Genomic DNA, 25,280 nt, shown 5'->3' with positions numbered 1-25,280 from the left:
CCAGGCGCCTGTCTGCTGCTCTGCGGCGACCGTCCGGGGAGGCGCGTCGCGATCATCCTGGAGGGGAAATGCGCTCCTGCCCGAGCGGAGCGCTCCAGGGGCGGCTATCCCCCGCCCAGAGGACGCTCTCCCAAAGGGAGCGAGCCGGAGAGGGAGGGAGAGGGGCAGGCAGGCAGGCAGGCAGGGAAAGGGAGATCCAGCCTGGCAGCCGTCCAGGACGGAGGATCCCGCAGCCCAGCGCGTGGCTTCGGCTCTCCCGGGACGCTCATACAGTAGTTGTGCAGCCGGACCCAGACGAGTCAAGAAGGAAGGAAGCGTATCTCACAACACTTTCATCAACAGCCAGGACCGCGCAGCTTCTCTTAAAAAGCAGCTCCCCAATTCCAGATGGGCACGAAAGGGGGTATCAAAGCGCCCAAAGGGATCTGTTAGGACAGCCTTCAGTGCGAGGGAATAATAAAGGAGGACGCTGCCGAAGCTTCCTACGACCCAGGACTCCTTGAGGACCCATTAAATTAGATGCTAAAATCTATAAGTTCGAAAGCAACGATTATAGGTTCGAAATGGATAGACTGAGGTTCGAAGTCTTTTAACTCTTCCAGTCACTCTGATTATGATCATGGGATGGAATGAAGACGCGTTAGCTGAGGAGGGGTGTGTAGCGTTTCTCTAAGGAGAGCAGCATCCCTGGGCAAAGGGAGTTTGCTCAAAGAAGAAGGAAGGGGGGGGGGGAAATGACCCTGCGGGACCATGGCGAGAGAGAGGCATCAGGCAAGCTCCCGCCTCTCGGCTTCCGAACAGTAAAGTATGAATTTCCGTGACCTGCGTCCCAGGCAGCAGCGCCTCTTCGAAGAGAGTGCCAGCCGATTAATGCACCACCTCAATTCAGCAATTTATTGGCTTAAAACCAAAGGTCAGAAAAAGGCCACAAGTAGCAATAAAAAATAGCAGCAAAGGAGAAACAGAAGTATCTATCTCTATCTCTCTATCTTTATCTATCTATATCTATCTATCTATCTATCTATCTATCTAATCTCATCTATTTTGTCTGTCTGTCTGTCTGTCTGTCTGTCTGTCTGTCTGTCTGTCTGTCTGTCTGTCTGTCTGTCTGTCTGTCTGTCTGTCTGTCTGTCGCCGTGGGGTCCCAGGATGGCTTTCTTATCGTATAAGAATATACAACACTATGCTGTAGACGCTTCCATAGTTGCTAAGGTGTGATTTTGTGCGTGGCGCTCGCCACCCCCCTTTCGGTGTATGATTAACCCCCTACAACTTCCTTTTCATTGCAACACGACATTGCCCCCACCCGACTGGATTGGCTTCCTTGTGGCCTCATATCCCCAGTGGCCTCACTTAACTCAGGTGTGGTGCTTGGCTCACTTACTTCACTCTCCTGAGTCGCTCTAGTGAGATATCGAGGTACCTCCGCTACAATTTCATCTCTGCCTCCCCCCCGTCCCGTCCCGCTGCCAGAGATGCTACTCCTTTGACAGTAAAAAAGTTGAGGGAGGGAGGGAGGGAGGGAGGGAGGGAGGGAGGGAGGGAGGGAAGAAAGAAAGAAAGAAAGAAAGAAAGAAAGAAAGAAAGAAAGAAAGAAAGAAAGAAAGAAAGAAAGGGAAGGAAGGAAGGAAGGAAGGAAGGAAGGAAGGAAGGAAGGAAGGAAGGAAGGAAGGAAGGAAGGAAGGCGGCCTTGGAGCATGCAATGCAACCACACTCCACACACCCCAAATTCTGGGAGAAGAAGTCCTGAAGTCCTGCTGGTTTAAATCCTGGCAACATTGTGATGGAAAAGGTGGGGACTTCGCGGCCCTCCAGGTGTTTAGACTACGACTCGCATCTCCCCTGCCCATTGGCCAGGCAGGCTGTGGAGCCTAACAACATCTGGAGGGTCACAGGGCCCCGGCGTTTGCTTTAACCTTATCTACATGAGAGGTGAGGCAAGTCCTGTGCTGCCCTGCAGCGAGAGCGAGGCCCGCGTCACTCAGGGAATCGGCATCTCTCAATCTCCTTTGCCTCGCACGGGTGTGTGGCGTTCAAATGGCTACTGGCGGCTCCTTGGAGGTAGAAAAGTATCGGATGCCCATACACGCAACGCAGCAAACATGCAGACGGCAACGCGAGACCCCTCCACATCGTGCTTAGGAGGATGTGGGTTGATGTTGGACTGAAACCTCCGTCCTCCTGACCATGGATACCATTTGGAAGGGAATTTTAGCTCTTGGCCTTTCTTTTGCTTAAAAACAACACTGCACGGGGATGTGGCATCGCTGGGATGGGTGAATATTATAAAATGAACGAAAAGTGCGATTTTTGGCAGCCGCCTGGGTATACCTAGTAAGCAGAAGTGAGTAATCAAAACGGGGGTGTAATTAAAGTCATTTTCTTGGCTTGGGGGTTCTGTCCGCTCTTCTTTCCTCCCTGTTATTCTGCTCTCTCACATTTTCCACAGCTCCGGCGCCAGAGCGAGACAAAACGACAAGTCCTTTGCTAGAGGTTTTGGACAGCGCTACGACCTGACCAAGCAATCCTAAGGGATATTAACTCAGAAGTAAGTCCCATTGAGTCCAATGTGTCTTACTCCTAGGTAAGACACACCACTGCAGCGGCCCAGTTCTTTCTGTTGGAAACAATGTCTTATCTCCTTCACCCGTAACACACAAAAACACACAGGGTGAGAGTTATTGATCGTTTGAATGTGTGGAAATGAAATCCGTGTTGTATTTCATTATGACAAATCTGTTCCTGTCTGCAGAGAACGAGGGTGGGGTGGGGGGTGGGAGAGAGAAGACGCTTTAACACATGCGGTGCAATCCTAAAGCCATTCATTCATCTGGGAGCAAGGCACCATTGAACTTAATGGGATATACTTCGGAATAGGTATGTATAGGGTTGTGCCGACGTATGTTTAAGAAACGTGATGACCTCCCCCTTTTGCTGCTTGTGGTCGCACAGCATTAGTCCTACAGCTGGCAAGACCAAGAACTTTGCTCTCACACACAAGGCGAAGACTGGAAAGACTGCTGTCCAGGAACGCTCAGGAAAACAGCAAGATCTCGGTGTATGCAGATGGCTCGCAGCTTGATACCAGCCATGTTTACTCCAAATGGGGGTTTATTTCCGAAAGCATATTCAGGGGTGCAGCCGAGGTGGTCCTCGGGGTTCCTTCCAATTCTATGATTCTATAATGACCCTGTAGTTGATAGCTAAGACGGGGAGCGGCTCCGGAGCAATTTTCAGCACCAAGAGACGGACAGCTCCTTTTCCTCCGGACATTTGAACCTTCAGGCTAAAAAGCACCGCCTTCCGCCTGGCGCTCTCAGTCAGCCCGGCACTCTTGTGTCTGCAGCCCAGTCCTATGCAGGCTGACTCAGAAGTCAATCCAAAGGCAGTATGCATAGGATCGGAGCTGTCCACGTCTGCTGAGTTCACTAGGGCTTACTCCCAGGGAAGTGAGCCTAGAAGGGCTGCAGCCTTAGACGTGCCAGCCCGTTCCGCCTGAGTCCATAAACTCGCCCAGACAAGTCCAGCAGTTTGGAAACCTTTTGGAGCCGCAGCCTCCTATGGTCACTTCCCCCGTCTCTGTCGCGGGGAAAGCCTCTGTCTTTAACTTGGAGGAGCCGCCTCCTCCATTCAGCGCCAAGACACCAAGTTGGTGGCTTTTCTCTAACTGTTCGCTCCTCCTTGCGGAGGCGGACCCTCTCACGTATAAAGGACTGGTATTGCGCGGAAAGCAGGGGAAATCGAGTCCGGCTTCTGCCCGGCAGGAGCTGTCCAACCTCAGCTGCTCCACGCTCTGAAGAGAGGAGCAGAGTCGTCCAGGCTTTCCTAGAAAGAGGATCCGCCAGCATCGTCCAGCAGAATCGCGCGACTCTTTTCGCCTGCTTCACCTCGCAGAAGAAAGACCCAACAGACTGGATACCAATTTCTTGACTCAGATCCTACTTAAACAGCACTTACTTGAACAGAAAGCCTTTGGGACTTCCTTCTGCAGAAGCATCCCAGGAAAGCTTGCCCCGGCGGTCATCTGGGTTGTCCCAAACCCGGGCACTCCTGGACTGGAAGAAGAGACAGGTTTGCCTTTGAGCGCATCGTCCTGTGCCTGTCCATCTGGGAGTGCGGGAAGGCGCAGAAGTCTGGGCATCCGGAGAGAGCCCTGTTCCTTCAACGGGCAAGGCTATGTCGCTCAGTTGGACGGGGCTGGGCAGCAGCGCGTCCGCCTGGGGCAACCTGACGGCGGAGGGCAACGGCAGCGGCGAGGCGGACCCGGCTCTGGGCCAGGCGTCGGAGCGGCTGCCCCCGTCGCAGCAAGCCCGGGCGCTCTTCATCATCCGCTGCGTGGTGCCCTCGCTGTATCTGCTGATCATGGCGGTGGGCTTGCTGGGCAACGCCACCCTGCTGAAGATCTTCGTGGGCAGGAGCGCCGTGCGCAGCGTGCCCAACATCTTCATCTCCAGCTTGGCCGCCGGCGACCTGCTGCTGCTGCTCACCTGCGTGCCCGTCGACGCCTCGCGCTTCTTCCTCGAGGACTGGCTCTTCGGCGAGGTGGGCTGCAAGCTGCTGCCGGCCATCCAGCTCACCTCGGTGGGAGTCTCCGTCTTCACGCTCACTGCCCTCAGCGCCGATAGGTAAGGCGAGGCGAGGGGCAGGCGGAAAAGGAGGCACCGGGGAGGGGGGGAGGGAGGGAGGGAGGGAGAGAGGCAGACAGACAGACAGTCACAGAGTCATAGAACTGTAGAGTTGGAAGGGACCACGAAAGTCATCTAGTCCAACCCCCTGCAATGCAGGAATTTATTTTGGCAGAACCATACAGAGAGACACAGAGAGGAAGAAAGTCACTGCCAGCCACAGAAGACTGAAAGGGGGGGCAGGAAGAGAGAGATTATTTCACATTTAACCCACACCTAGGCTACTCCTGCAGAGGGCTGGACTAGAAGATCCTTTGGGTGCCTTCCAACTCCACAATTCTATGATTCTACGTTTGTCCTGGTCGGCGTCTCCTGTCTCTCATAGTTCCACGAGAGCCAGACGTCCAATGGGTGAATAATTTCCCGGTCTCTGGTAAAGGAAAACGCTTTCATGGGGGAATTTCTGGCCCTTGTTAAAGGCACGGATGCTCTGCTGGGATGGGCATCTGAGCAGGGCTTTGAACTTAGTCCGTTGTCTCAAATGTAAGGTTACCCACCAAGAAGGGCTGGATAGATTAGAGTTCTGCCTCCCTAAAGGCTCAGCGGACTGGATCATGTCTTGACTGCAAGGGGAAGGGGTCCCATCACATGCGTAGGAGGTGAACCTGGTCCTGTGCAGCAGCAGGTGTGCTCTCCAGAATTCCCACCCACCACTGGTCCCACTGCCTGAGGCTGATGGGCATGCAAGTCATACAGCATCAGACACCCTGCTGGCTGCCCATGGTCTGCAATGTCCTTCTCTGGACCACTGATTAACCACAGACGATGGGAAGGAACTGCTGCTCCTGTGTAGCTGTGCTTATGTTGTAGCAATCCCATTCTTAATTTTTTCTTTGGAGGTGAAGCATCTCTTAACACACACACACACACACACACACACACACACACACACACATGTTGCCATATCAGACATAAATAATGTGTGGAAATTGCTGAGACAATGGATTAAAGAGGGCTTATTTTATTTCATTCTTCATTTATATACCACCTTTCCCCCCAAAGATCTCAAGGTGGTGTACTGTACATGGTTCTTCCTTCCCCTTTTTCTCCTTACAACAGTCCGGGGAGATAAGTTAGGCTTAGAGATAGTGACTAGCTTGAGGTCACTCAGTGAGCTTCATGGCTGAGTGGGGATTCAAACCCTGATCTTCCAGGTCATAGTCCAACACCCTAACCATTACACCACAGTGACTCTTGGCAACTGCATGGAGAAACATGACCATCAGTCACAATATCTAAATGGAGCTTACCTAGTTAGAGAAAGTGCGATATTGAATCCCAAGTGATACAGGGGAGAAACAGGAGCCAATGGTTGCCTTTGTGCCCTGCATGTGAGCATCCCAGAGTCATCTGGCTGGCTGCAGGTGTAAACAGACTGCAGGACGCAAAGAACTTAGGAAGGATCTTACCCTTCTCTCACATCTGGAGTGCTGCGTTCAGTTATGGGTGCCACCTTTTAAGAAGGACATTGACAAATTGGAGTGTGTCCAAAGGACTGTGAGAGGTCCAGATCCAAGTCCTATGAGGAACACTTTAAAGAGCTGGGAATGTTTATCCTGAAGGGGAGCTGCCTTCAATCTTTTGAAGGGTGTCATGCATGACATGGAACAGATTTATTCCCTGTCATTCAAAAGGGCAGGACTGAAATCCACCATTAGAAATCACAGGAAATAAGATATAGGCTCAGCACCGAGGAGAAATGTCCTAATGGTACAAGCTGTTTGGCAGGGGATCAGGCTGCCTTGGGAGGTGGTGGGCTTTCTTGAACTGGAGGCATTTAAGCAAAGGCTGGATGGCACCTGTCAGGGATGCTGCAGGTGCATCTTGCTCTGTCGATCCATCACTGAATAGAGTAACTGGCTAGCTGACCCCCAGGCTCCCTCCCAATGCTATGATTCTATGAAATATTTGGTTCTTCAATGTACTGGGAACAGAATCTTCCACTCTTGATCTAAACTAAACACAGTGTGAGCCAAAGTTAATGACCAGAAAGTTCTGTGTAATACTCAAAGGACTGGGATGTAAACCATCCTTCCCCATTTATATAAAAAGCGAACCAGGTTGTTAATAATCATTAGTGTTCAGGACTTTATGCAACTGCCTAAATGCAAAGAAGAATCTCACTCCCTATGAGGTTGGCAGAATTAAGAATATACATAGACTCAAGGGAGAGTGGCGAAGATCAGCAATGACCAAGCAAGCATTTTGCTACATGTGCATCAAGTAGGGTTCATCAGCAATGCTGGCACCAACTTGCTTTCTTATTGAAACTGGACAAACTGTAGCTTAGGTAGGAAAATAGGTTGCAGCATATATTTGAAGACAGTGTGGGGTCACTTCCTTTAAAAGAATGAAGTATTTTCCAAAGTAGCAAGCCATAGAACTGAACTTTGAAAGGCAAAATAAAATAACATCATGCACTATATATACCATGCACACCACATTGTGAGTTAGTGGTTCTCCTTCAAATAAGAGTGAGAGGTCATTGTAGGCAGCCCAGAAGGCTCTCATGGTTGATGATACTGCAAGATGTCAAGCGGTCCAGCTTCTCTGTATAAAACACAATGCAGGAAGTGGTCCTCCCAGAGGTATTTTGTTGCTGTGCAATACCCAGCAAGGTTTAAGAACGTAAGATGAATCCTGCTGGATCAAGCCAATAGCACATCTAGTCCTATATAAGTACACAAGCACAACCTGATTAAAGAGCACTCTCCCCTCTCTCTGCTCCCAGAAACTGCTTTTCATATTTAACTAGCGTAGCTATCTGCTATGGATGCTTTAGCTGAGTTTCCTGCATTACAGGGGGTTGGACCAGATGACCCTTGGGATTCCTTCCAACTCTACAATTCTTTGATTCTATGAACTGTTACATGGGGAGTGGAATAAAGTCAGGGGTATATTTTTATTTCTATACTAGGCCCAGTTTCTCCTTAGTTCACAGTCCTCAATAACTCATACTTTCCTTTCTTGGGCACTGTTTGTTTTTTGTTTTTTTGGGTTAAAAGGAGACAATATCAATCCAAACAAGGTTTTAACAGGTGCCAAGATTCTAGGATTTTGCCTAACTTTACAGAATCATTTTGTCAATAGGAGTATGAAATTGGCATTTAGCTAGACAGGCATTTTTGCTGAGTGGCATTCACATTATGTTCTAAACAAAATGAGGTCCAAAATACTTTTTGTTTTGTTAACTTTCACTTATATATAGAACTAATTATTTTTTACCTGTTCCTTTACCACTCCGTATTAATTAATTAGTTCTGGACGTTTTCTGTGTTGCATGCCTTTTGGGAAAACATTCTTACACTTTTGTTTCCATGCTATTTAGGATTTATAGCCATGACTCATCAAAAATGTGCCTTCATCTGAATGTCAATTTCATTGAGAAACGGAAAGGCATGAAGTTCCACACAAAAAATGATTACTGATTTAACCTAACCATTTCTCTAGCCATTTCACATGAACCCTTTCAGATTATCTATAAACATATAAATCGTTTATTTGTGCTGGTAGTAGGGTTGCATTACTTCCCTGCAATTTCCCTGTTCTTCAAAGTGTCCTTTTGGAAAATGTATTTGTTTGTAAAAATGGGTATACTTAGAAATTAACCTTCAGGGTTTAGAACTACTCCAAGTAAAGTATCCTGAAAACTGACCATCCATTCTCCCGACTGGAGATCATTAGTAAGGGATTTGTTTAATGGAGCCACATACTTACCTATCAAAAAAACCCCATATAACTAAAAGGACACCACCCACAAACAAGAGGGAGGTATATTAGCAGGCTTGGGAGAATTCTGAGGTCTGCAGAAGTACAAAAAAACAACAACAACATGTTGGGAAAAAGTTGGAGGAAGCCCCCAAACAGTTCAGTAAGGACTGAGCATGCTCAGTGGGCATAGAATGTTCACTGCCTGTTGTTGGTAGGACAGAAACATTGGGTGGGTTAGGGACTAGAATGGAGTCTCTTGCATGGCCGGCTGGAATCTCAAATGGAATTCTCTTGCAGTTTTCACTTGTTAAGATACAAGACATACTAAACACATTATATGGCATATCTGTTTCTCTGTGAATGAGTATTGCACTTTCTGAGTGAGCAGAAAGAAGAAAAGGAAATGGAAAGGAGACAGCAAGCATCTTTCAGTAAGGACAGGTAATAGTTCATCTCATTGAAGAACAGAGATATTATGCACATTTCATTTATTCTGGCTCTCTATGGATCCAGGCTATGACTCTGAAATCTCCCCACAAATTTGCTTTGGCAAGCCTGTTTACTATCGCAGCCCTAGCCGTCAGCATTCTGCAATATCACAGGGAGACTTTATCTCATTCCTCCTTTTAAATTCTTGTATCTGCCACAGACCCTTTCAACACCCAGAGACGAAACATGTCACATGGTCCTATGGCATCAATAATATTACAAGGTTAGAAAACCAGCATTTTTTCCACCACGACTGGCCTCGCCTTTCAGGTATTTGTGCTTGCAAGCAACTGATATGTGGAGCTGACCTTCTTTGCTAGTAATTATGTCTCTAGGACATAGGCATTGATCTTGCTTATCTGAGCATGTCTGCTTCAAGACGCTTGATTCGTCTCTATGCAATTGGAAGAGCCTGCGCACGCAGCCAACTATATCAAACTTTTTAATGTCATTCGGAGAAGCATCCACGCTGGGGAACACTGATATGCTGAAACATTTTCACTTCCTGGCCTGAAATGTATCTGCTTCAGGGCACTGTAAGGAACTTGTTTAGCTTCTTGGCTTTGAAGTAGCCATGCCAGTCATGCAAAGGGACAGTAACATTGTGGCTGCAATGCAGGGGGTGCTTCCAGGGGCTGTGTGGGGTGGCTGATGAGCCCTTTGTCTTTTGCCACTCACCCTGTGCATTACATGGTCGTCTCCAGAACACAGCAGACCTTTTCCATGACCTGTTTGCAGCAGTGCGAAGAAAACTGCCTGATTGGGCTTCCTACAGCAAGCACAGGTTTTTCTGTAGGGGCTTCATTTCAGTTTTCAATCTGTGTGGGGGATTCCTTTCTTTAGTGACAAGATTCTCTGCAGGACTGAAAGGCTCATGTTTATGTCATTCATATTTTTAGCTGGTGCAGGAGCCCCAAAAGTTAAAGACACCCTCCCCTTTCCCACAGACTTGACCCAGCTTGCTACACCCCCCACCCCCCAACTATTTGGGCGGGGGAAGAAAGCATACATTTCAGGGCTAAAGCTGAATAACTTCCCATTTAATTTGACCTTTAGATATAATTAATGGGGCTGTGCACCCTGTGGCCCCCATCTGTGGCCCCTGGATCAGGCCATTTTGCCTTTCACCGCACTGGGAGCCACCCACCCCAGATCTGTCCCTGAAGCAATTAGGGGGAAAGGCTAATGGATTTTAAAGGTTTTTTATAAACACTATTTTAGTATACAATTAAAATAGGATTTGGAAAAGGTCTGGAGGGGTTGCACCAGCACTCTGCGGGATCAGATCATAGAATCATAGAGTTGGAAGAGACCACAAGGGCCATCCAGTCCAACTCCCTGCCACTCTGAGGGTGGGAAGAAGAGGTCTGACAGGAAAGGCACCCACCCCCCGCTTCTGCACAAAGATGCAGCCATCCAGTAGGCTTCTCTTTCTTCTGGTTACTCTGTCTTCTTCTCGCTTATGCCTGCCTCTCCTCCCTGCCTCTCCTCCCTGCCACATGACAGCCCCAGGTGGATATGGACTTGTTAGTTTGTAGTGGGGGAGGGAGAGAAATAAGGAAGAATGGGACTGAACAAAGCTGGCAACCATGGACCCTTGAATTCCACTCCAAGCCCCGAAAGAGCATGCACATTTTATGGGGAGTGAAACACTGCCTCAAACAGCCTTGAACATGCCACAGATCCCTCCAAATAAGCCCAATTTGTCTCAAGGTTAGGGCCTTGGCTGAATCAGGTGCACAGCCCTAATAACTGAAGATGTAAGAGCATCTTCTGTGGCTGCTCCCCCCCCCACAATGTATAGACAGTCCAGTCCCTTTGTGTAATTGTTGTTGTTGTTGTTTAGTCGTTTAGTCGTGTCCGACTCTTCGTGACCCCATGGACCACAGCACGCCAGGCACTCCTGTCCCGCACCGCCTCCCGCAGTTTGGTCAAACTCATGTTCGTAGCTTCGAGAACACTGTCCAACCATCTTGTCCTCTGTCGTCCCCTTCTCCTAGTGCCCTCAATCTTTCCCAACATCAGGGTCTTTTCCAAGGATTCTTCTCTTCTCATGAGGTGGCCAAAGTATTGGAGCCTCAGCTTCACGATCTGTCCTTCCAGGGAGCACTCAGGGCTGATTTCCTTAAGAATGGATAGGTTTGATCTTCTTGCAGTCCATGGGACTCTCAAGAGTCTCCTCCAGCACCATAATTCAAAAGCATCAATTTGTGTAATAAAATGGCATTTGTGCCTGTGGCATGCATATCGTCGCCCTGTCTTAGAACCAACACGTTAGCCAGAAATTTAAGTCTCCCCTGCTATTCCTAAGTGGTGCTCATGGACAAGCAAGAGCATTTTGTACATCCCTTAGTATTTAGGACTATTATTTGTTGAATGATTGTGTAAAAGTGTCATTATTGTTTCACTGTATCTTTAAGAGTCAGGAAAGATTTAATGATTGGGGCTCTGCAGCTGTGGAGCAGCTCTACAGGTGTTGCTGTGAAGCTGATGATGCAGGGTATATCAGGGGTGTTGTGTGTTGCCTCTGTGCTGGGCGTTTTCCCAGTGTGCTCTTGGTGGGTGGTTTGGTTGTGTGGGTATTTTGTATAAGCCTGATTTAATTTTTGTTAAATTTACTTTCTCCATTAAACCAAGCATTTGTTTAAGTCTTGGTCTCTATGTGTAAGTTCCTCAACCAGTTTCTGCTGATTTTGCTTTTAACCCCAACATCTTGGTTATGGGCCCAGTGGTTGAGCGTGGAACTGCACATGTTAGTTTTTGGAGAAAGGTTTAGAAAGGTTTTTTCCTTCTTTTTGCTGCAACGGTTTTGTGGGCTGGTGGTTGAAAAGTTCCAGCATGGCAGACCGTGTTGCTGAGGCTGAGAAGGCTTTAACATTCCCGCAACTAACGGCCGAGAACTACAGTCTATGGTCCTTTCGATTGGAAGCACTTCTAACTTCCCGTGATGTGTGGAAGTACGTGACCGAGGACCCTCCTGCTCCTGTGACCGATGCCTGGTCGAAAGGTGATGCTAAAGCAAGGGCATTAATTAACTTGTCTGTTAGTGATCAGCAAGTTGTGTATATAAGAAATAAGAAGACTGCCAAAGAAATGTGGGACAGTCTTGCGGCAGTGCACGTTAGAAAGGAGTCAGCGTCTGCCATAGCTAGTCAGATATCTGCTGTACCTCCAGCAAAATTAACTGTGGAAGGGGTAACAGCAAGATTGATGGGCGAGCTGGACAGAAGGGAGGCTTGTGGGATTAGCACTCCTATTTCTAAAAATAATGAGGAACGCCGTATGCAAGTCTGTGGTGATTCATCTGCTTTCAAAACTTCCAAGCATTGCTGGTTTTGTAAAAAGCAGGGGCACCTTGCGAGGGACTGCAGATTTAAAAAGCAAAATGCTTCAGGGTCCGTTCCATTTCGTAAATCACAGACAGCAACCCAGCAGTCGGCAGCACATCGTAAAGATGGACGCGAGCCGCGAGCGTTCCATGTTCGTGAATTAGGTCGTAAAGTAATTAAAGATGACACGTGGAAATCGTTTGTAGTAGATTCCGGGGCGTCAAGTCATCTTTGTAACGACCGAAGTCTGTTTGTTTCTTTCGAAGAGGAAATTGGCACCATTCATCTGGCCAACTCCGACGTTCTACAGTCGCTTGGCAGAGGTACTGTGAAACTTGACTCCTTAAACATCACAATAGCAAATTGCACTTACTGCCCATCAGTGGACAATTTATTATCAGTAAGTTGCTTTGCACGCCAAGGAGTAACTGTATGCTTCACAAAATCACTATGTGAGTTCTACAAAGGGGGAAAACGTGTATTGTATGCCAGAGAGTCTGAAGGTTTATATAGACTATATTTTAAAAAGCATTCACAGCCACCTGTGAACTGTAGAGTAACCCAGCCAAGTCAAGGGTTGAGAAAAAGTCAGGGGCTGAGAAATGTAAAGCCTCACTCCGGATGTATTCATGAGGCGCATAGACTTTTGGGACATTTAAATTTCACAGATGTGATAAAGACAGAGAAGATTGTTGATGGACTAAACTTGAAGCCATGTAAATACTATATGCAATGTGTATCTTGTTGTAAGAATAAGATAAAAGTTGCAAGAAAGGGTAAATGCTCAGGCAGGAAAGTAACAGAGCCATTTGAACGTGTGCATTGTGATTTAGTAGGGCCACTCCCTCCTTCCTTAGGAAATTCAAAATATTGGCTTACTCTTATTGATCAGTACAGCAGATATTGTTTTGTTTACACCATTGCTGAAAAGTCACAAGCACTTGAGAAGTACAAGATTTTTTGCAACTGGGTAAAAACCCACTTTAACAAACCTATAAAGCATTTGTTTTCTGACAGGGGGGGAGAGTTTGTTTCTGAGGAATTTTCACATTTCCTGGAAGCGCAGGGGACTGTTCACGAGTTGTCCTGCCCTAGAAGTCCTTGGCAGAATGGGATTGTAGAAGTAGTGCAACGTGATTTGCAGGCAGGTGTTAAAACTTACTTGCATGATGCTAATTTGGGGAAAGAATATTGGGCGGAATCTCTTCATGCCTATCTTTTTGTTAAAAACAGATCCTATCATTCTAGTTTAAATGTTACACCCTATGAAATGTTGTTTAAAAAACGCCCTAATTTAAAATACCTACGAATTTGGGGTTCAGACGTTATTATTCACTACCCTGCTAGACACAAGTTGGATGAGCGTAGTGTTCAAGGAAAGTTTATGGGCTACCAGCAGGGGGCGTACAGAGTTTATGTACCAGCAACTGGTAAATTTCATATTACCAGAAGCATGATTGAAACTGTAAATTGGAATAGAGTTGCTATTTTTCAAGATAGTGATGGTTTAGATAATGCTGATGAGGAGGAAGTAGAAGTAGAAGAGGGAGAAGCTGGAGCAGGGGATACTAGTGAATCTGAAGACGAAAAGCCTGTTGTGTCTGGTGATTTGTTTGAAAATTTAAAGACACAGACACCTAAAGAAAGGTTAAGTTCTTCTGAGTTTTCTGAAAGTAAGAAAAGCCCACAAGAGTCTCAACAGTCTGATGATAGCAATTTACAGTCTGAAGCTAGAAGTCCAAATAGTTCTACTGATTCTGAAGGGCCTAGCTCTTCTTCAGGACTAAGACGTTCAGACAGAAAGAGACAGGAACCAAGACGGTTTTCAAAAGAGCAGTTATATACTGTGTATGCCAATAAAGCAGTTTTTGAGCCAAAATGCTACAACGATGTTCAAAAATTACCTTTGCATGAAGCTGCAAATTGGTACAAAGCTATGGATGATGAAATAGCTTCTTTAAAAGAGCATAACACTTGGTCTCTTGTACCACAAACCCCAGACATGAGAGTTATTGATTCAAAATGGGTTTATAAAGTGAAAATGAATGATAAAAACGAAGTTGTAAGGTACAAGGCTAGGTTAGTAGCCAGAGGTTTCCAGCAAATCCCAGGTGAAGACTATGATTTGTGTTACTCACCGAGCGTAAAATATGAATCTGTTAAGCTTTTGTTAAAAGATGCATCCCAGCGTGGACATTCTGTCTATCATGTAGATATAAAAACTGCCTATTTGTTTGCAGATTTAGAAGAACAAATTTTTATGTGTGTCCCTGATGGCGTAATCGCCACTAAAGGAGTAGTGTGCAAACTAAATAAATCTCTTTATGGTTTGCATCAGAGTGGTAAAAACTGGCATCAGACTTTAGTGAAGGAATTGCTGGATTTTGGTTTTACACAAGGCAAGGCAGATAACTGTGTATTTACAAAAGAAAATGGAAATTCTGTGACCAAATTATGTGTGTTTGTAGATGATATATTAATTTCTACAAAAACTAAACATGAATATACAAAGATAGTGTCACTGTTACAAGAAAAATTTGATGTGGTAGAATTAGGCAAAGCTAAAAACTATATATCCATGCAAATTGAAGAAGGCAAAAATGGTTCTTATTTGATTCATCAAAATGCAAAAATAGATGATCTTGTTGAAATGTTATGTTTAAAGAATGCAAATGGGAAAGAAACGCCTATGGTATGTGGTTTCACTTTTACAGATGGCAATAACACGTTCTCTGACAAAACTTTGTATCGCTCTGCCATAGGCAAGCTCAATTTTATTCAAAGAGTTTCAAGGCCAGATGTAACTTATGCTTTTCATTTTCTGGCAAAATTTGTAGAAAAACCCACTACCCAATGCTTCAAAGCTCTTAAGAGAGTGGTGATGTACCTCAAACACACAAAACATTATAGGTTGGAATTTACACCATCTATTGACAAAGGTTTTGAAATATATTGTGATGCATCTCATGCTGTAGAGCAAAATAATTACAAAGGTACATCTGGTATGGTTTATTTTTATAATGGGTGTCCTTTTGAATGGAAAGCACAGAATCAAAGGATTAATTGTCTTTCTTCAACTGAAAGTGAGTTATATGCCTGTACTCAGGCCATCCGTGATATAGAGTGGTATTTACAAATATTTGAAGACTTAAAGATGCCAGTATCACTCCCAGTAAAAGTTTATCTCGATTCCCAGAGTGGACTTGCTATCCTGTGCTCAGAAACCAACACACAGCGCACTAGAGTGTTGAGATTACGTTTACAATTTGTAAAGAATTTGATTGCTGACAAAACAATTGTTTTTGAATATGTCCCCGGTGACAGACAAGTTGCAGACATCTTTACTAAAGCACTTCCAAAAGTTGCGCATGAAAGACATGTACAAAGTTTGTCTCTGTTTCACAATAATGAACTGCAGGGGATATGTTGAATGATTGTGTAAAAGTGTCATTATTGTTTCACTGTATCTTTAAGAGTCAGGAAAGATTTAATGATTGGGGCTCTGCAGCTGTGGAGCAGCTCTACAGGTGTTGCTGTGAAGCTGATGATGCAGGGTATATCAGGGGTGTTGTGTGTTGCCTCTGTGCTGGGCGTTTTCCCAGTGTGCTCTTGGTGGGTGGTTTGGTTGTGTGGGTATTTTGTATAAGCCTGATTTAATTTTTGTTAAATTTACTTTCTCCATTAAACCAAGCATTTGTTTAAGTCTTGGTCTCTATGTGTAAGTTCCTCAACCAGTTTCTGCTGATTTTGCTTTTAACCCCAACATTATTTGCATTTGATAGTTTCCTCTCTGGCCCATAATATACTTCAAGGAAGGGTTTCAGAAGCAAACAAGTTAACCACTGTGGTCTTTTGTTCATGAACATTAAATAGTAACCCTGCTAACCTAAGCTTTGGTCTGTAAGCTATACATGCATACAACTCTTGAGTTCTCATTTGCCCTTGTACGGCCCCAGAGCTTCTCTCCTGTGAGCATGTGATATTTTGGAGCCTGTGTTTTTTTCCTCTCTCCCACAACGCTCTGCAAAAGGCCGTCTAGATTTACATGGGGATTTAGACTTACTAAGGGGATTTCCTAATCTAATCAACATGCTTATCGGTTAACACAATGGTTAATAAAAGGAACAAATCTCCAGCTCCAAATTCCTGGACATCATTAATCATGTCTATTACTGCTGGGAAAGTGTTTAAAAGTGTTTTTGTATTTGTTTAAAGACAAATAAAAAATTGTAAGGAAGAAAAAGAAAAGAAACCTTGAAGGCACTTGCTGCTCGAGGGCTGAAGACAAATAGTTTTCATTACACTTGCCAGACTGGGGTAGAAATAATTGCAGAGAGCGGGGGAGCTTGTCTCTGTTATGCGAAGCTGAAATGCATGGCCTTAGGGACCAATTTATGGATCAACTGGGGTTAGTCCTCCATGTAATGAATTTTCATGAAGGCTTGCGATGGCATTATTTCAACATCCTGAAGTGAGTCAAATGCCAACTGTTCTATTGACGTTAGCTGCGCTTAAGGGAAACTAGTTTTACAGTTTATCTTTAATTTATAAAGGATTAATTTATAAAATAAAATGGGTAAGCAGGAGATCAAGCCTACTTGAACGTTGTGTTCCATGATGTCAGCGTCTTCTCCCCCACTCCCAAATGTGCTAAGGCTGTCAGAAGATACTCAGTGGTGAAGAGGTGGCACTCTGCACATGTTCATCATTTCCAGGGGAAGGGTTGTAGCTCAGTGGTAGAACCTCTGTTTTGCCTGCAGAAGTTCCCTGGTTTGATCCTCAGCATCTCCAGGTCCTACTGGGAGAGATCCCCACTTGAGAGCTGCTGCCAGTTAGTGCAGACAATGCTGAACAGGTGGACCAATGGTCTGAGTGTAAGGCAGCTTCCTTTGTCCTACTATATTATTACTTCACAAAGGCACAGACCTTGGTAATTTTGGTAGCATGGCACCCTGTCCGAGGCTGAAATTTGGAACTCCCAAATGAGTTTTCTTAATGACGGATCTTCTCAAACTTGTGCCCCTTTGACTTTGTGCCCTGTGCAGGGGAACCACCCGCATCCCCCTCATATCCAGTCAATTAGACCCTTCTATACATTGCTAAAGGTGGTGACTACATGTGTTTTCTGTAGCCAGTCGCTTGTTTGCTTGCTCCATCCTTCCCTGTGTCTTTCTCTGCCTCCAATTCCGCCCGCTTCCTGCAATACAGAAACAGATGGGGAATGTCTTGCCAGGTCTCTTGAATGGACATACGAGGCTCCTATTTGTTAACTGCAGGAAGCCACTTCCTTTCAATAAAAGCTGTGTTCTTTGAAAAAGAATTGACTCTAATTTTCCCTCATACGCTTTTAGGTACAAAGCAATTGTCAATCCAATGGATATTCAAGCACCCAATGCAGTCCTGTGGACCTGTATCAAAGCTATTGCCATCTGGATAATATCCATTCTGCTAGCAGTTCCTGAAGCAGTATTCTCTGAAGTAGCAAACATCAACGACGCAGATAACGTCAGCTTCACAGAATGCATACGGTATCCCTTGAAGGATGATTTGCACCCAAGGATCCATTCAGTGATGATACTTTTGGTATACCTCCTTATCCCGCTCACCATCATTAGTGCTTACTATTACCATATTGCAAGGACTTTAATTAAGAGTGCACATAATCTACCTGGAGAAAACAGTGCACAATCTAAAAGACAGGTAAGTGGCCCGTATGTAAGCTAGAACCTCTTATGATCATGCAAGCCAGGCCACTTATTATTTCAAAGTACTACCGGTAAGAGGCTACTAAGGTATTCCTACTTATATCGTTGCTCATATGTTACCCCTGAGAGCCAACTCCCTCCCCACCATCAACTTGGCTTGAGAAATACTGTACTGTACCACATTGACTGTCTGCTGAATGCCAATGAAAGAAGGATAAAAATGAAAGAAGGATAAAAATATTTGCTCAAGGCAGAATTCTTGCCGGACTTTGTAATTTAGACTAGTCTGAACCTGTAGTGGATTTTCACAGGTTCCTGCAGGTTCCAGCGCAGGATTTGCCTGGGTATAACATGATCCCCCCCTAGTGCCTAGGCTCTGCACAGCAATGAAATAATGTTCTGTGTCAACATCAAGGGGCCTCTGCAAAGGTCTAGCAGGGCTCCTGGATGTCAGGGGGCCCTCTGGATTCCAGTTATATTCTGGTCTGGAGCCCATTATTGATTGTGTTTCAGATTTCTTTGCTGTACTTTCCCCTACCCCAGCTAATAAGATACACACTAGCTGTTGCTTTTTACAAGTCTGAATTACATGTTTAATGAGAGGAGTACCGGTAGATATTGGTTTAGTAATGGTGATTGGTTTCATGAAAATGAAAGTGAAAACAGATGGAGTAGGCAGTTTATACAGCCCTAAGGGAAGCATTGGAAATAGATCACAAACCAGTGGACTGTAGATAATTTGCACACAGCTATTATAGGCTACTGCTTTGATCACTCTTCATTAGAAGTAAAGTCCACCCAAATCAATGTGTCTTGTTCCAAGAGGAATTGTTGTGGAATAATGTATTTGGACAAATACAATTTGCATAAAATTTGTATAAAATTCTCATATTTGTGAACAAAGTTAATGTAAGACTATAGTTATTAGTAGAATGTGCTGCACTATTCCACAATAAAAAAATTGCAGGACTTCGCTTTTTTTGGAGCTATTTAGGCCAATGGAAAACTATCCTGTAAATGGCAAGAAACCCTCAGAAAAGGGCTATTTCTTTACCTTTGTCCCTCTACTGAGTTCTCATCAGTAATCAATTGTTGGATGGTCCAGTGCTGCATACACAGTGATTCTTGTCTAATTGTGCCTCCGTGTATATCCTCCAATGCAGACTTCTTCATTTTTGGGTTCCAAGATGTTGGACTCTCAACTTGCATCATCCATGACCATTCTTGGGGGTGATGAGAGTTGTGGTCCAATAATATCTGGGGACCCAAGGTTGAAAATGTCTGCTCTAACAGAAGTTTGGCACAAGGTGTGCTTTGACCATTTTGGGATGGGTGGAAGAACTGTATCAAAGGATGCCCCGTGCTCCCTTTTAACAGGCAGTTGGTGAAATTAAAGATACAGTCGTACCTTGGTTCTTGAATGTCTTGGTACTCCACAGAAGTACCGTAAGTGTTCCGGTTTGAGAACATTTTTTTGGAAGCCGAACGTCTGACATGGCTTCTGTGGCTTCCAATTGAGTGCCGGAAGCTCCTGCAGCCAATCGGAAGTCACGCCTTGGTTTTTGAACTTTTCAGAAGTCAAACGGACTTCAGGAATGGATTCCATTTGAGAACCAAGGTACGACTGTACAGTAGAATGATATGAAGTAGAATATGCAGCTTAATGGATCTGTACCTGAAAACACCTTAGAACATATTAATGCAAACAGGTTTCATTGGCAATGTCATTTGGCTTCTGATGCTACTCACTCTACTAATTGTATCTGAATGCATTGTGAAAGCTCATGTGGAGCATAACATTGTACTGTGACGGGTTATTTCTGCTCATTTTATCTTTTTAGATGGAAACACGAAAGCGCCTGGCCAAAATTGTGCTTGTCTTCGTTGGGCTTTTTGCTGTATGCTGGTTTCCTACCCATGTCCTATACATGTACCGGTCCTTTAACTACACGAAGATCGACCCGTCACTTGGCCATATGGTTGTTACGCTGGTAGCCCGAGTGCTCAGCTTCTGCAATTCTTGCGTAAACCCATTTGCCCTCTACTTCCTCAGCGAGAGCTTCAGGCGGCATTTCAACAGTCAACTTTGCTGTCGCAGGATGCCTCGTCCACAGAGATCTGCCAGCTACCTGCACAGTTCCTCGGCCATTCGAATGACTTCAGTGGAGAATGCCAGGAACACTGTTACCATGACAACACTACTGAATGGACACAACCCAAAACAAGATATAGCATTCTGATTTAACCAGTGCAATGCATGAGCTTGGAATGAGCTGGGTTTAAGCTAGATATTTTTGTTGCCAATCAAAATCCTCTAGGGAGGATTGTTTTAAAATTTATCTTCATGTTGGTTTTGTAGGAATTAGGAATATTATTCCTCACTTAAAAAGGTATTTGGTTGGTTGGAATTGCTGAACAAAAAATAAGAAAAATGCACACTATAAAAAGAAACATGCATGACAGGTTGGTTTTTTAGAAATGGAAAAAGTATACTGATGTACTTAAATGATAACTTGAAGGTGGGGACGCTTTGGAAACTCTGTGGCTGGGTTTAATATCTTCTCACAAAAGATTATCTTCTCAATCCAGAAAATAAGATATGTATACTCTGTTAATGTGCATGTATGTGTAACTTCACATAGCTATGCTTCTCTAGTCACCATTGAACTTAATACACATATCTAATGAGGATAGGAAAATACATCCTGATTCAGGTCACAAGCCATGTAGAACAAAGCATGATTAGAGATGGATCAATGCCTATATATGCAAAAGGGACAGCTACATATTATGCACGGTTAGGTTAGGTAGCACTGATAAATTAGGAACATGTACTAGGATTATGGGCCCTTGATTCTGCCTATGGGGCACAGTGTTAACCGGCTGCAAACTGTCATCATAAAGTATAATTCTTCTCACCCACTGCACATGCTAAGATTTTAGGTGTATCCAACAATGGACAACAGGTGAAGCAGTTTGATCATTTCGCCAGCAGGCCAGATTGCCTGACAGCTACAATGAGCTGTGCAAGCTTTTTATAACATCTCAGCTTACAAACAATCCACGCCGCTCATTATTGCACTTTGCTTCATTTCTCTGGCTTGCCAGCTCCTTATCCTTCCAACCTCATCTGATACCATCACACGTTTTATTTGCTTTGCTGCACTACGTTTTGCACCAGAGAGCAGTGAACATCTGTGGTCATTTAACAATGAACGGATAAATAAATGGATGGTTATAAATAATTCATTGAGAACAACGCTCTTCAGCATACCTAACTCTGACAGACAGGCTCCTCTGTCGCGACGCAGGTCATTTCATACGTGGGTCATTTTTTGGAAAGTCTACGGCTCTTTTTAAGGCCTTAAAAATTTAAATGCCTCTTTCTCTGTGTTCAGTTTTAAGCAATGTCAAATCCCTCCTTGGTGTTCCTCCCCAGCATCGTCCCATATGCTGTCAGTCAGAAAGGAATGTGGCATGTAACCATTCTTAGCGTGCTGAAACTATCAGGCATCCTCAGAACACTAGAAAGTCTCTTCTTCTCAAAGATACTTGGTGGACTCAGCACACCGATTGAAATTAGAGCTCGACTCACCACAGGATCCCATCTATAGCAATGTTTTGCAATATCTCCAGTGGACAATATTGCACAGTGTCCCACCCAAAAGCAGCTTTCGTGGTAAGGCAATTTATCTCACCTCTCAGCCCTAAATCCATCCATCTCACTTTTTAGGGCTTGCTAAGTCCTCCTGACCCTCTCACTCTGTCCTGCTACCTTTCTCTCTTTACTGTCTTTGTCAGATTCCTCTGCATTTATGCCACCTCTTCTGGTAGCCTTTATCTCACTAGCAACTCCATTGATCTCGACTCCTTTTCCTCTAACCTCCACTCAGCACAAGGGGCTGGAGTCAGTAGGGGGATGCCGTGCTGGGGTGGGACTGCTGGAGGGGCATGGCATCAGTGTGGGCCTAGCAACACCCCAGTTCATTTTCTACTCACAAAGCCCCTTTATGTGTATAAAACATACAGAGGATTTCAGTTGTAAACAGCAGCATTTTTGAGGTCAACAACACATGTGTCATTTCAGCGTTGGGATGTTGCCAAACATTTCTGGCCAGAGAGTTCCTTGGTGAAAGCAGCCTCTTTAATGGGAAGGAATGGCCAGCTTTAATGATTGGCATTTATTTCCAGCCCCTCTCTTCTTTCATTTTCTGTGGCCTGAGCAGCATGAGCCAAGTTCTTCCCATGGATGGATAGAGCATGAGCTAAATGGGTGCAAAGTATGATAAGGGTAGAAGAGACTGAAAAGGTGTGAGCCTCGGATCTTGGCAGAAGACAAAAACACAACAGCAACCAACATTGTCTCAGCTGTGCATTTATAGCTCCTTGTGGACAGGAAATGAACACATCTTGACTGCATTGAACTGCAAACATCTTGTCCCAAGTTCAATGTGAGCAAAATAAATGGGTTTTCCATGCTGCGTGACATCTGTGAATTGTCATTGCCCTGAAGTTCTATGGAAAGTTTTTAATTGTTGTGTTGGTATAAAATGGTGTATTGTCTTTCCCCATCACTGTAGCCTGTGGTTCAGGAAAGTTTGTCAATGTTCAGATTTATATGTGAGGTGACTCTATATACTAATAATAAAAAATTAAGCATGGATTTTGACTGTTCTCTATTAGCAAGTTTGCTACTAAGCACACACACACACACACACACACACACACACACACACACATTTAATAAGCCCCAATCTGGAAAGATTTAGTTGCACTTAAGGGTGAAATCCTATGCACTGTCTTGAACACAGTGGGACTTACTTCTGAGTAAACATACATAGGGTTGAGCTGCATGCTCCATTGAAGACAATGTGATAAACCTGCTGCAGCTAGAGGAGTTTGATGCTTGGGCCTGGTTGAAGTTTCCTGGTCTCCTCTCAGAGGAGAAATGATCCTAATGGAGCCCCTCAGACCATGCAAACTCCTCTCCCTTATCCAACAATGGCAGCAACAGCAATGTTCATGGAAAGAGGCAGGGAGAGCGGATCTCTTTTTGCTTAGCCTCTAATGCAGCAAGGCAGGAGGTGTGGGAACGCTGGATCTATCAAAGAAGCGTTTCAGTTAAATGCGTTGTAAACTGTTGAGATTCATTCCCTGTCCTGCAGTCATAGGATTATTGTTTATCATATGACTGTATGTGTTTTGTTCCCACAGAGTGGATGTGACGTAGACAGGATGTTCGTCTACTGTTTTGTTGGAACTGTTGTTTCCTTCGTTCTCTCTTCACTGCCTGCTATGCTAGAGAGAGGCAGCCATGCTAAACAGCTCTGAATGTCTGAGCTGGGCAAACAGAGACGGACTCTGCATTTTGCCACAATAAAATAGTTTAGCCTTATCCAATGGCTTTCCTGTGTGTGTTGTTTTTCAAGCTGAGAGCAACCACAGATATTTGCACCCCCGGACTCAATAGTAGCCAGGCATGTGTGCACTGGCTTTGTCCTTGCCCTGGGCAGTCTCACAACTGGCCCCGGGTGACAAATGCTAACATAAACTAGGGTTGCCATATTTCAAAAACCAGGACACCCCAAAAGTTCTTTTTTTAGGAAGCCCTATGTAAACTTTGTATGAGGTTGGCAAAAACAGAACTCCACAGGGCCATCTGTGTCACAGTGTTATAGTGGATAAGCAACGTATATAAAGAACTTTTTCTTCGCCAGTGTAGCTGAGTCCACAGATTTTGGGAGCTTGCCTCAAATGATTAAAATCTAGGCCTAACAACAATTAAAATATGCACACCTTCAGACATCACTAGTACTAGTGCCAGGGCTGGCCCAATGCATTTTGCTGCCCGAAACACCACCTCCTGTTCCATGTGCAGAAGCTGACCAGACTGGCAGCTGAATCTGCCAATTGGTCAGTGTGTGGGGTTCACCTAATGAGTCCCGTCAGTGGAAGCCCTGAGCAAGGACGTCTGCTTGTGCAATGGGGCTTCCTTTCTCTCCTCTCCCTGAGTGCCCAAGAATTGGCTCAAGGGGAGTGTCAGGAGAACCCTCAGAGCAGCACATGGGGTAAAGAGATGGGAGGGGGAATCAATCTATATCGTATAGTTGGAAAAAGGTTCAGAAAAGCACGACCAAAACGATCAAGGGAATGGAGCTTTCCTCCGCTATGAAGAAAGGTTGCAGCATTCAGGACTTTTTAGTTCAGGGGAAAGGCAAGTAAGAGGAGAGAAGACAGAAGTTTATAAAGTTATGCATGGCATGGAGAAAAGTTTTCCCCTTTCGTTAACACTAGAACTCGTGGACATCCAATGAAGCAGAGCGTTGGAAGTTCCAGGGCAGATAAAAGAAAGGACTTCACCACACAGCAGATTCAAAAGGATGGTACCAGTTCCTTCAAGCAGCAGTGATGGTCACCAGCCTGGGAGGGAGCAAATCCTATCAACTCTGAATGGCATTCTCAGAGTCACAATTCATTTGACAATAGTTACCTACTTTTTCTCCACATACTATATTTTTGTAAGAAAAATGGTTGTCACACTGTAATATCAACTTCGTGCATGGTGATAGAACAGCAGGCAAGCGAACAAGTAAGGGAGGTGATAAGTGAGCCCAGGGAAGCTGCTGAGGAAGGAGTGGAATTTAAAGGAGAGCAGAAGGAACTTCACAGAGTGGTTTTCCATTAAATGGTGCTGGAGTGGTGTTTAAAGGAAGGTGGGAAGCAATTTGGCAAAGTGCTCTGTGAAGTGATGCTTAAGGAGGGTGGGAGAACATTCATAGGGGAAGCATAGCTATGTTATAACATTACACTATATACAAAGCCAGAACAGTTTCTTTCAAGCTCTTTTGGATGCTTGCTGTTCAATTTCATCAAAATTAGCTTGAGTGTTTGATACAAAGGGCAATAGCTGCAAATAATTGCACATGTGCTCCATGAAATTTGCGAACTTTGGAATGCCTTGCTAACTTTGCGAAATTGGTCTGGCAGATATGTTCAAAGGTGAAGCATGAAAATAAACTCAAATTCTTTCATTTTCTGCTGAAGATTTTCAGCCTATCATCTAATATCTCCTTTTCCCATTTCATCACAGTATGGCTAAGGGTTTCAGCACAGTATGGCTAAGGGTTTCAACAACGTAAGCATAACTTCTGCTAATAGCATAACTTCTGCTGATACCTACGACAAACTTAGTTGGTCTCTAAGGTGATACTGGAAGGATTTTTTTTTATTTTGTTCTGCTAATAGCTGCGGTAGCTTTGGTTTGAGCCTCCCATCTCGTATCTGATACGTGTTTAGGAACTTTTGACTCAAGAGACAATAATTTTTTTTAGCACTGCCCAACTTTCTATAAAAGCTGAGAA

At 44.7% G+C, this 25,280-nt stretch overlaps 1 protein-coding gene across 1 annotated transcript; it reads left to right on the top strand.

The window, feature by feature from the left end:
- Positions 1–3,780: 3,780 nt before the first annotated feature.
- On the top strand, positions 3,781–22,575 carry NMBR (neuromedin B receptor). The gene is made up of 3 exons (XM_035110578.3): positions 3,781–4,625; positions 17,566–17,914; positions 19,761–22,575. The coding sequence occupies exons 1-3, from the start codon at positions 4,177–4,179 to the stop codon at positions 20,157–20,159; spliced, it is 1,197 nt and encodes a 398-aa protein (XP_034966469.1). The 5' UTR covers positions 3,781–4,176; the 3' UTR covers positions 20,160–22,575.
- Positions 22,576–25,280: the final 2,705 nt, after the last annotated feature.

Source organism: Zootoca vivipara, chromosome 3 (assembly GCF_965207765.1).
Source record: "Zootoca vivipara chromosome 3, rZooViv2.hap1.1, whole genome shotgun sequence".
In the NCBI taxonomy this organism is placed as follows: Eukaryota; Metazoa; Chordata; class Lepidosauria; order Squamata; family Lacertidae; genus Zootoca; species Zootoca vivipara.
Note: the sequence above shows the minus strand (reverse complement) of the source record. Positions and strands in the feature narration are given on the sequence as shown.